Source organism: Phalacrocorax aristotelis, chromosome W (genome assembly GCF_949628215.1).
Source record: "Phalacrocorax aristotelis chromosome W, bGulAri2.1, whole genome shotgun sequence".
Classification (NCBI taxonomy): domain Eukaryota; kingdom Metazoa; phylum Chordata; class Aves; order Suliformes; family Phalacrocoracidae; genus Phalacrocorax; species Phalacrocorax aristotelis.
In genome coordinates this window covers 17,204,444-17,217,277 of record NC_134310.1, presented here as the reverse complement: position 1 = coordinate 17,217,277, position 12,834 = coordinate 17,204,444, and the positions used below count along the sequence as shown (strand labels likewise).

Sequence of the window (12,834 nt, the reverse complement as noted above, 5' to 3'; positions counted from 1 at the left end):
TAAGTACCATGTAAGTGCCCACATTAAAAAAATAAAACTCTAGCTCCACAGAAACACATAGCTGAGGTCTTCAGAGGACTTCAGGCTGGGGAAGAGGTGGGGTTTCATCAGCACACCTCTCCACATTTCTTACATGTTTGCACAGGTATCCCAATGTTTGGCATGCTGGATGTTGTAAATATATCTGTCTTCAGACATCAGATGAGCTGATGTTCAGATCCCATATACTCAAGTGAAGAAGCTGGTGTACACTTCTGCAAGTTTCTTCCTTTGAGGATATGCCCACAGGTGTTATTCAGGCACTTAGCCGAATAGTTTATTTCCAGTGGCTAGACTCACTAGTACTAATACTAGTTAAAGTTAACTGAACTGAACATTTGCTCTTCCAAAAACCATGTTGCTTACTGCATAAGTGCACAGTGAGTGACACATTTAGGAAATCAGAGAGGAATGTACTTTTCCATAAGATGTGTAGATTTTTAACTTAAAATCTTAAAAAGATCTTAAACATAATTTCTTTTAATTTTTTAATTTACTGAAGTCTTGTAACTATTGTAATCTAAGGTTAAATGGTGATTTGGAAACAGTTTAAAATCCTTTGTTTTAAGGCACATAAAAAATTATGAAAGAAAACAATGATATGGTTATAACTACATTAATAACTGAACTTAGAGTCAGGAAGAAAGCTTACATTAAATTCCTGATCACTGAGAAAAGAGAAAAAAACCTATGCAGCAACATCAGCAAGGACTTTCCCAATGTTAGTTAATGATCAAAACAACAGATGCTCAGTGGATAGCTGCTTCCCAACACCATGAACAGAAAGTAGTAATGGCTCATTAGGTGAAAATAAATAGGAATTATCTCCAAATGACAATGGCTGCCTTTATTAACAACCCAGGTGACCTAATTGAATACAACAGAACAAGAAAACAGGGTTACTCTAATTACATGGAAGCACCTCATTAGTACTGTTTGAAAATGCCATGCATAAAGCAGTGTATTTACAGCTATAAGAGTAGACAAATAAATAATACTTACCAAAGAGTACTCATATGGGGAATACAAGTCAAAATATATACTAGAAGAGATTGAGAAGACTGAGCATGCTATAGAAAATCAGACATGTAATAAGCATTAGATAATTCTACCTGAGCCCCAGTTGCAATTTCATCAGCAGCTTCATTCATCACTCCTAATGTTTGGAAAGCAAATACACAGAGCTCCCGTTCACAAACAGTGGGCTACACAGAGAAAGTAAATTAATTATATTTTAGTTCTAGTTTTGGGTTATTGGTTTTATCATGCAATACCTACAACAAAAACCAAACACAGTTAATGTTAACTTTTCTCTTCAGATATTAACTGCAACATTCATTTCAAATAATGAATACATGTCAATTATTGAGGAAGATATATTAGAGAAGCATTTTAATAATCTGAAGAACAAGTGTTAAGAAATCTAAAACTCATAAGTATTCACAGAGGCTAAACTTAAAAGAAATCCAAACAGATTACAAAATCAAAATTACAGTCATAGTACCCAAATGTCTTTAACACTGTCCTATCAGACTCTGAAAACTTCCTACATAACTCAAATAAATGGATGTCATGATTTTAGCTGGGATAGAGTTAATTTTCTTCACTGTATCTGGCATAGTGCTGTGCTTTGGACTTAGTATGAAAACAATGTTGAGATAACACACAGATGTTTTTGTTGTTGCTGGGTAGTGCTTGTACTAGTCAAGGACTCTTCTAGCTTCCCATGCTCTGCCGGGTGCACAAGAAGCCGGGAGGGGAGGGGGCACAGCTAAGAGAGCGGATTCAAACTGACCAAAGGGATATTCCATATCATATGATGTCATGCCCAGTATGTTAACTGGGAGGAGCTGGCCGGGGGAGGGAAGCAGCAATCGCAGCTCGGGGAGCGGCAGCATCAGTCGGCGGGTGGTGAACAGTTGTATCGTTTGTGTTTCTGGTTTTTTTCCCTTTTCATTATATTATCATTATTGTCATTATTATCACAATCAATATTATAATTATTATTTTATTCTAATTATTAAACTGTGCTTATCTCAACCCACAATTTTTTTTTGGTGCTTTTACTCTTCTGATTCTCTTCCCCATCCCACAGGGGTGGGGGGAGTGAGCGAGCGGCTGCGTGGTGTTTAGTTGCTGACTGGTGCTGAACCATGACAATGGAGAACAAGGCCAGAGACTAACGAGGGCACAACCCCTTCACAAATGGAGGTTTATTCTTCACAGATTGTTATTCTGCTGTTGAGAACACACATAAAAATATGATCCAGAAGACAAATTTCTTAAAGAAGCTACTTTTACTTTAATTTTTAACTAATTGTATTGGGTTTGTGTGGCAAGGTTTTGGTAGCGGTGGGGCTACAGGGGTGGCTTCTGTGAGAAGATGCCAGAAGCTCCTCCCATTTCCAATAGAGCCAATGCCAGCCAACTCCAGGATGGACCCAGCGCTGGCCAAGGCTGAGCCAATTAGTGATGGTGGTAGCGCCTCTGGGATAACACACTTAAGAAGGAAAAAAAAAACCTGCTGCAAAACAGCAGCCAGAGAGAGGAGTGAGAATATGCGAGAGAAACAGCTCTGCAGACACCAAGGTCAGTGAAGAAGGAGGGGGAGGAGGTGTTCCAGGTGCCGGAGCAGAGGTTCCCCTGCTGCCTGTGGTGAAGACCATGGTGAGGCAGGCTGTCCCCCTGCAGGCACTGGAAGTTAACAGTGGAGCAGATATCCACCTGCAGCTCATGGAGGACCCCATGCTGGAGCAGGTGGATGCGCCCAAAGGAATCTGTCACCCCATGGAAAGCCTGTGCTGGAGCAGGCTCCTGGCAGGACCTTGTGAAACTGTGGAGAGGAGCCCACGCTGGAGCAGGTTTGCTGGCAGGACCTGTGAACCCATAGGTGACCCACGCTGGAGCAGTCTGTTCCTGAAGGACTGCTCCCTGTGGAAAGGACCCACACTGGAGCAGTTCATGAAGAACTGTAGCCCATGGGAAGGACCCACATTGGAGAAGTTCATGGAGGACTATCTCCCATGGGAGGGACCCCACCATGGAGCAGGGGAAGAGTGAGGAAGGAGCAGCAGAGACGTGTGATGAGCTGACTGCACCCCCCCCATTCCCCATCCCCCTGCGCCACTCAGGGGGAGGAGGTAGAGAATATTGGGAGTGAAGTTAAGCCTGGGAAGAAGGGAGGGGTGGGTGGGGAAGGTGTTTTAAGATTTCATTTTATTTGTCATTGTCCTGCTCTGATTTGATTGGTAATAAATTAAACTAATTTCCCCAAGTCGAGTCTGTTTTGCCTGTGATGGTAATTGGTGAGTGACCTCTCCCTGTCCTTATCTCAACCCATGAGCCTTTCGTCATATTTTCTCTCCCCTGTCCAGTTGAGGAGAGGGAGTGATAGAGCAGATTAGTGGGCACCTGGCATCCAGCCAAGGTCAACCCACCATGCTAATTTAACAATTTATTTGTAAACTTTAAGGAAATTAATTATATTTTTATAGAATAAGATCTGTATTTGGGAAGGCGCCATGTTATTTTATAAATAAAGGCACTTGAACCCTTTTTTCAGATATCAGAAAAATAATTTTTAAAACTTGCTGTTGAACCATTTTTTTGCCTATCTTTTTGAAAAATTTAATTCACATTTGCCATCACAACAATCGCATAAAACAATGTAATTAAACTTCTCTATATTGAGTGAGAATTGAGTGTTTTGCCTTCTTAAAGGAAACAAAGCAGAAGCAAAAAAGAACACAGCTTTGAGTAAAGAGAATAGGCATGTCTTCATAAGCTTCCTGATTGGTTACATCCCTTACAGCAACTCCACACTTATTTACTGAAAGATAATTAGCAGGTCAATTTTTTAAAGGCTCAAGTAATGAATCACACAGAGTGAATTGTTATAATCATTCAAAATTAACAAACAGTTGAAAGAAATACAAGAAATAAACATAAATTAAAACGCTCTTTAAAATTGACCACAATAAACAAAAATATTTTTTGGATACTATTTTTTTGACTCCATATTATTAAATCTTAACTCACTGAAACTTAAAACAGTCTTTGGTAGGCACTAATGAACTTTTATAACTAAAAATTCTGAATCTAGCTATCATGATAATAACTAAAGCATTCATAGAAGTACGCTTTGAAGTTCAAGCCAATGTCTCTAGGAAGCACTTGCAGAAATGAAAAAAGTAATCAAGCACACAAAGAAAACATGAAATTTAGTTGAATTCAGTTTCAAGCAACAGCTTTGTCAGTAATAAGCATATTGCTGTATTTGTAGTCACTTGTTTCGTATGCATTTGTTGGTTTTCATTAGTTTGGTAGGTAAAGGTTTCTTTTGCAAGGGAGCTTGCAAGGTTTTTAGGTTTATTTCACAGTTTGTGTCAGTTAAGGATTTTTTAGATAAATGTCTTATCTATATTTGTAATAAAAGGCAAAATAAGTTTGGTTGCAAATTATCTACCACCTGAGCCTGTATTACCTAAAGAATCAGTTATATTTGGATCAATCAGGATAACATTACCACATCTGAAACAGAATCCAGAGCTGTAGGAAAGGCTCTCTTCTGGCTATCTCATAGCTTACATCTGTTAATCACGCTTTTAGATGAATTAACAAATGCTACAGAAGCCTCAGCTGTATCTATGGATCTGACATAGAAGGTAAAAATGGTACCTGGAAGGCAGGCACTAATAAGGCGCTTGTATACTTTCTACCAGTGCTACTTAAATGCCATATGTAAAATTTTCATTCTCTGTAAGAGGACTAGAGCAAAGCATGTTTATGAGTTTGAGACTTTTACATTTCCTACAGTATAACACAAGGGTCAATTCGATTCAAAATTGATAAAATAAAAAGTTTGTAGTCCAGGTGTGGCCTCACCAGTGCTGGGTAGAGGGGAAGGATCACCTCCTTTCACCTGCTGGCAATTTTATTGTCTAATGCAGCCCAGGATACCATTAACCTTCCTTGCCACAAGGGCACATTGCTGGCTTATGTTCAACTTGGTGTCCACCAAGACCCCCAGGGCCTTTTCTGCCAAGCTGCTTCCCAGCTCGGTGGCCCCCAACTTATGGTGGTGGCTGGGGTTGTTCCTCCCTAGGTGCAGGACTTTTCACTTCTCCTTGTTGAACTGTATGAGACTCCTGTCGGCCCATTTCTACAGCCTGTCGAAGTCCATCTGGATGGCAGGGCAACCTTCTGGAGTATCACCCCCTTCTCCCAGTTTTGCATCATCTGCAAACTTGCTAAAGGTACACTCTGCTCTATCATCCAGGTCACTGATGAAGATGATAGTAAACAGGACTGGACCCAGTATTGACCCCTGGGATCCACTGCTATTTACTGGCCTCCAACTAGACTTTGTGCTGCTGATCACCACCCTCTGAGGCCAGCCATCCAGCCAGTTTTCAATCCACCTCACTGTTTGCTCATCCAGTCCATGCATCAAAAGCTTGTCTTTGAGGATCTTATGAAAGACAGCGTTGAAGGCCTTACTGAAGTCGAGGTAGACAATATCCACTGTTCTCCTCTCATCTATCAGGCTAGTAATTTCATTATAGAAGTTTATCAAGTTGGTCAATGTGCTGGTTTTGGCTGGGATAGTTAATTTTCTTCATAGTACCTAGTATGGGACTATGTTTTGGATTTCTGCTGAAAACAGTGTTGTTAATACAGGGATTTTTTAGTTACTTGTGCTGTTTTTGGCTGGGATAGAGTTATTTCTCTTCACTGTAGCTGGTAAAGTGCCGATGGCACATTGATGCTTTAGTTGTTGTTAAGTAGCAGAGTAGTGGCTAAGTGTTGCTAAGTAGTACCTATAGTAGTTCGGGACCTTTCCAGCTTCCCATGCTCTGCCACATAGGCAAGAGGTGGGGAGGGGAAGGGCCACAGCCAAGACAGCTGACCCAAACTGGCCAATGGGATATTCCATACTATGTGATGCCATGACCAGTATATTAAACAGGAGAGTTGGCACACAGGGGAGGTAGTTACAGCTTGGGGACTGTTGGTGTTGGGTCAGCAGGTGGTGGGCAGCTGTGTCATGTGCTGTATGTTTTGGTTGTTCATTCCCCCTTCCCCCTGCCCCAGGTTTTGCCTCTCTCATTATTTTCCTTTTCATTGCTCTATTATTATTATTGTTGTTGTTTTATTTTAATTATTAAACTGTTCTTATCTCAACCCATGAGCTTTCTCACTTTTACCCTTCTGATTCTCTCCCCCATCCTGCTGGTGGGGGAGTGAGCGAGTGGCTGTGTAGGGCTGAGTTGCCAGCTGGGGCTAAAGCACAACAGCCTCTTTTGGTGCCCAACGTGGGGCTCAGAGGGTTTGAGGTAATAACAGCTGCTGGTCACAGTACCATGCTCTCATTTTTGCATTACATGTTAAAGATTGGTGTTGGTTTTAGTCTGCTGTGATTAGTGAAGTTTTGCCTAAGAGAGTTATTATTCAAACGCTGGTCTTAAGCTTTATCTGGTATTTGGGTTTTGTGCTGGAACCATTACTATACTTTGGATACCATCTCATTGAGGAGGAAATTTTACCTCCTCCTCTGAGAGATTTTATATGGAGGAAATACAGAATGGTATCTTTGCAGCTTTCTTCTATGATGTCTCTGCCTTTATTGCAACAACCTTTTTGTATCTTGAACATCCTTGGGTAGTTAAGATATACTTATTGTTAGTTTTGGGGAATGTTATTTTGGTTTTGGCTAAGGTTAGAAAGCAATTTAAGAATATCACCCAGAAATCTGCCCCAAGGTTTGACAGTTATGAGTGGCAGGGCATGTGGGATAGCATGGGCAGCAAACAGCTAGGGCAATGGGCACCCCCAGTGTTTTGGAGTTTCACCCCTGAACAAGTGCAGAATCCTGAAAAACTAGTAGAATATTTGGAGAAAGTATGTTGTTACCCTGGGAACTCCACAGAGACACAGATAACTGCAATGTGCTGGGGCCTGGCCCATGCATACCGAGCCCTGCTCAACAGTATTCAGTGCTCCCAAGGGGAAGAGAACGTCTCTGGATTGAAAGGCAAAGTGACTGGCACTGCAGTCACTCCAACCCCAACAACAGGCACTGCAGCCACTCCAACTCCGACAACAGGCACTGCGGCTATTCAGAACCCCGTGATAAGCACTGGAACTGAATCAGAGAATCGACCCATGCTCCATACACAAGAAGAAATCTTGGAAGTGGATGTCAACTCTTTTAGAAAGAGATGATGAAAAAGTAGGCCCATCACGAGGAGAAGAGGAGGAAGAAGTCATAAATGAAATGAAAACCACCCAATCCCTGTCCTTAAGTGAGTTGCGAGATATGTGAAAAGATTTTGGCTGTCATCTACGTGAGCACATTGTCACCTGGCTGCTCTGATGCTGGAATAATGGGGCCAGTAGCCTGGAATTAGAGGGAAAGGAAGCCAAACAACTGGGATCCCTTTCTGGGGAAGGGGGCTTTGACAAAGCAATTGGAAAAAGAACACAAGCCCTCAGCCTCTGGAGGCGACTCCTGTCAGGTGTAAAGGAAAGGTATCCCTTCAAAGAAGATGTTACGTGTTGCCTAGGAAAATGGACAACCATGGAGAAAGGCATCCAGTATCTAAGGGAATTAGCTGTGCTTGAGGTGATTTATGGTGACCTGGATGATCAACAGTCATCCAGAGATCCAGATGAAGCCGAGTGCACATGACCCATGTGGTGGAAGTTTGTATGGAGCTCACCATCCTCGTATGCAAACTCATTGGCAGTAATGTCCTAGAGAGAGGACGAGGCACCAAGAGTGGCAGACGTGATTGATAGACTCCGGTATTATGAAGCAAATATCTCTCCTCCCTCGTCTCTGCTGTGGAGAAACTATCCCAAGAGGTCCAGCAACTCAAAGAAAATATGTCCTACTCCCCACCTCTATGATGGGACTAGGCTCTTTTCAATAGTGCCCAATGACAGGATAAGGGGCAATGGGCACAAACTGAAACACAGGAAGACACAGCTAAACATGAGAAAAATCTTCTTTCCTGTGCAGGTGACAGAGCAGTGGAACAGGCTGCCCAGAGAGGTTGTGGAGTCTCCTTCCCTGGAAGCATTCAAAACCAGCCTGGACACATTCCTGTGCCACCTGCTCTAGGTGTACCTGCTCAAGCAGGTGGGTTGGATGAGGCGATCTCCAGAGGTCCCTTCCAACCCCTACCATTCTCTGATTCTGTGATTCTATGAAATTAAACAGGAGATAGTTCATGCAGTAGCCCTTGGGCCAGTCCAGGCAGGACAAGATGTAAAAAATGTGCTCTACACCGCAGCAGGGGAGAATGGTCCTACCTGGAGCCTCTGGCAGAAAGCACCAGGGGAGACAAGGCCCCACTGTATAAGAAACTGCCAGAAAACAAGAAGCAATATGCCCTGTTCACTGATGGGTCCTGTCGTCTTGTGGGAAAGCACCGGAGATGGAAGGCTGCTGTATGGAGTCCTACAAGGCAAGTCGCAGAAACTGCTGAAGGAGAAGTTGAATCGAGCCAGTTTGCAGAGGTAAAGGCCATCCAGCTGGCCTTAGACATTGCTGAACGGGAAAAGTGGCCAGTGCTCTATCTCTATACTGACTCCTGGATGGTGGCAAATGCCCTGTGGGGCTGGCTGCAGCAATGGAAGCAAAGAAACTGGCAGCACAGAGGTAAACCCATCTGGGCTGCCACATTGTGGCAAGATATTGCTGCCCGGGTAGGGAACCTGGTTGTAAAGGTACGTCATGTGGATGCTCACGTCCCCAAGAGTCGGGCCACTGAAGAACATCGGAACAACCAGCAGGTAGATCAGGCTGCCAAGATTGAAGTGGCTCAGGTGGATCTGGACTGGCAACATAAGGGTGAACTATTTCTAGCTTGGTGGGCCCATGACACCTCAGGCCATCAAGGGAGAGAGGCAACATAAAGGTGGGCTCGTGATCGAGGGGTGGACTTGACCATGGACACTATTGCGCAGGCTATCCGTGAATGTGAAACGTGCACTGCAAGCAAGCAAGCGAAGCAGTTAAAGCCTCTGTGGTATGTGGGACAATGGCTGAAATATAAATATGGGGAGGCCTGGCAGACTGACTATATCACATTCCCACAAACCCACCAAGGCAAGCGCCATGTGCTTACAATGGTGGAAGGAACCACCAGCTGGCTGGAAACATATCCCGTGCCCCACGCCACTGCCCGGAACACTATCCTGGGTCTCGATAAACAAGTCCTGTGGTGACATGGCACCCCAGAGAGAACTGAGTCAGACAACGGAACTATTTTCTGAAACAACCTCATAGACAGCTAGGCCAAAGAGCACAGCATTGAGTGGGTGTATCACATCCCCTATCATGCACCAGCCTCTGGGAAAACTGAACGGTACAATGGACTGTTAAAGACTACACTGATGTCCATGGGGTTGGAACATTTAAACATTGGGATACAAATTTAGCAAAAGCCACCTGGTTAGTCACCACTAGGGCATCTGCCAGTCGAGCTGGCCCTGCCCAGTCAGAACTCTTACATACTGTGCACGTAAAAAATATGCTGGGGAAAACAGTCTGGGTTATTCCTGCCTCAGGCAAAGGCAAAGCCATTCGTGCTTTTGCTCAAGGACCTGGGTGCACTTGGTGGGTGATGCGGGAGGATGGAGAAGTCTGATGTGTATCTCAAGTGGATTTGATTTAAGGTGAAAATAGCCAATGAACTGAATGTTATGATGTTATTTGCTATACAATATTTTATGTCATCTCTTTTGTGGTTGCTATATGTCTTATCAATGATACAACAGTAGAAATCTCCCAATTCATTGAAAATGATCTTTGATGAAACCAAGCAAAGTTCATCAGTGATGGAATGATGACTGGCTTCAATATGCTTCAATCCAACACCACACACACCACCTCTCCTGCCCTGAAAGACTGTTACCATAGATGGAGCCCAAATTCATGGACTGAATGAACTCAATGGACATTTTGTGGACATCTGTGTATATTTTGCAGAGGTGGTCCATAGACTAAGGGAATGATATGTGTGTATTACATCAAAGGATGGGAAGTGGGTTGGAGGGGTGGTTGGTGAGATTGTGTTGGATAGTATGGGACCTGGGCATGGCATAAATGGTATGGAATAAGGGGCGGAGAATGTGCTGGTTTTGGCTGTGATAGAGTTATTTTTTGTTATTTGTAGGCGGTATAGTGCTGATGGCACCTTGATGTTTTAATTGTTGTTAAGTAGTGGCTAAGTGTCAGCTAAGTAGTGACTATAGTAGTTAGGGACTTTTCCAGCTTCCCATGCTCTGCCACGTGAAAAAAAAGCTGGGGGGGAGGGGCTACAGCCAAGTCGGGCTGACCCAAACTGACCAATGGGATATTCCATATCATATGACGTCATGACTAGTATATTAACTGGGAGAGGTGGCCAGTGGGGAAGCGGTTGCAGTTCAGAGACTGGTTTCATTGGTCAGTGGGTGGTGAGTGGTTGCAGCACTTGTTTGTTTTGGTTTTTAAAAAATGTTCCAGAAGGCAGAAGGGAAATGCATCATTAAGGGTACGCACACCCAGACATGACTCTGTGTGCATCTGTGTGGAGGAGCTGTTCTTTAAAGGAAGAGACTGTTGAACCATCCAGAACTATTTAGTCTGTGGCATCTCTTGTGATACAACCAACTACAGATAGAGACTAAGTGATGCCTTTGAGATATCCATATCTGTAGAAAACAGGATCAAGACACAGAATCTAAAAATAGAAGCAGACTGTAGCAAGGTTCTGATCATTATGAAATCTGATGAAGTTACTGTGGTATCAAAACCATGAACGCTCTAAAGCTCTTTATGAAGACTAAGGATACTACATATGGGATCCATTAAGTGACACAAGGCTAGATCGCATGTAGCCTCACCTTAAATGAAAGTCCCCTGCATTCTGCTTAATTAAGTACTGTATTTCTGAGATCTGCTGTTGTAGCAGTATTAAACATAAAGTGCTCTTTCAGTTGGGTCATTCTTTATTCCCTTTACATACATTTTACATATACATATGTGTATGTATGTGTGCAGCTGAAGCATGTAAATAAACCCTACAATTGACTACTTTAGGCTGCCTCTGCCAGAGCTCTCAGTAGAATGAAGCATAAATTTCCTTAAGAACCTTTGGCAAACTCATGCTCTGTTCAAACTGAGATCCTTTTTCAACTTCTATAGAACTGCAAACTCATTAATGGCTCTATATTGCTTAGTGAGCCATTCAAGCACACACAGTGCATGCTAGATTTCTTCCTGCTATCTCCTTCTCCCTGGGTTATATAAGGACACCCTTTCATTTTTGCAAAGCTTGCTAGGTTATGTTGCTTGCAAAGTCACCGATGAATATGTGTTTAGTGGCTGTCCTAGTTTCAGCTGGGATAGTTAATTTTCTTCCTAGTAGCTGCTGTTGTAACCAGGGTGATGAAGTTAACCAACCATGGATGTTGCTATACTCCTTGTACAGCCCTATCCAACTGGACATCAAGTCTGGGGACAATCAGTGTATTCTTTGATCTGTATTTTAGTCATTAGTTAGTCATTAATGCAAATGAAACAATAGACAATGTGTTTCTGTCAGAACCCCTCTTTTAAGGCTCAAAGCCTAATTTTTAGATCCCAAACCCTCACTTTTAGGGTCCAAACCTCTGTTTTAAGGATTAAAGCCTCATTTTTAGGTAGCAATGATTCAGGGGATAAATAGTTAGGCATTACTAATGCAATCTAGTGTGGCTCAACAAATGCTGGGGCCCGGAGCCAAAACTTAGCCAGGATAATGAGGTAGCCTTAACAGGAACAGCCTGCACAACGACTAAAACTTGTTGCTTTGTGGGAGTCAGAAAGGCTTCAAGATAAGAAGTGCCTAAACAAAGTTACGATGACATTTGACCTTAAGAAAAGCAGATGTACAGAACCATAAAGATAAGGAACTGCAGAGCAAACACTAAACCAGAACAGATCATCCCTCAAGGACAGTATATACGTAATCTCAGAACTGAGTTTGCGCGAAAGCAAGGGTTAACTAGCAGACACAGTGAGGAAGAGTATATCCTTCATCCAGAGACCCCTGATGACCACCCGGAGACACCAAGAGGCATGTGCAAATGACATTTGTATATGATGAATATGTATATCTTTTATCAGAAAACCAATGAATATGTATGTAGAGCATGTACTTAACTGGCACAATTAGATCTGACGGTGTGCACTGTGCATGTTAGGAGGAGTGATCCCTTGTGCATCCGGCGCCGCAAATAAAGAATGCCTGCTTTTTAACACTACATTGGTGTTACGAGGTTTATTCCCGATTTCGGTGACGCTATAGTGCTGTGTTTTGGATTTAGGATTAAAATAATGTTGATAACACACTGATGTTTTAGTTGCTGCTGAGCAATGCTTACACTAAGTCAAGGACTTTTCAGCTTCTCATACTGCCCTGCCAGCGAGGAGGCTGGAGGTGCACAAGAAGCTGGGAGGGGACACAGCTGGGACAGCTGACCCCAGCTGACCAAAGGGATATTCCATATCATATGATGTCTTGCTGAACAAAAATCTGGGTGGAGTTTGCTGGGGGTGGGGGCAGCTGCTGCTCAGGAACTGGCTGGGCATCGGTCAGCAGGTGGTCAGAAATTGCATTGTGCATCACTTGTTTTGTATATTCTTTTATCATTATTATTATTTTCCCTTCCTTTTCTGTCCTATTAAATTGTCTTTATCTCAACCTTTTTTCTGATCCTCTCCCCCATCCCACTGGGGGGGAGTGAGCTAACAGCTGTGTG

At 43.1% G+C, this 12,834-nt stretch overlaps 1 protein-coding gene across 1 annotated transcript in view; it reads right to left on the bottom strand.

Annotated features, from left to right (window-relative positions):
• LOC142049884 (protein mono-ADP-ribosyltransferase PARP8-like) overlaps positions 1 to 12,834 on the bottom strand; it is a 192,896-nt gene that overhangs the window by 19,777 nt on the left and 160,285 nt on the right. The window contains 1 exon segment of the mRNA XM_075078047.1: positions 1,152 to 1,244. Coding sequence (XP_074934148.1) covers positions 1,152 to 1,244 — 93 coding nt within the window.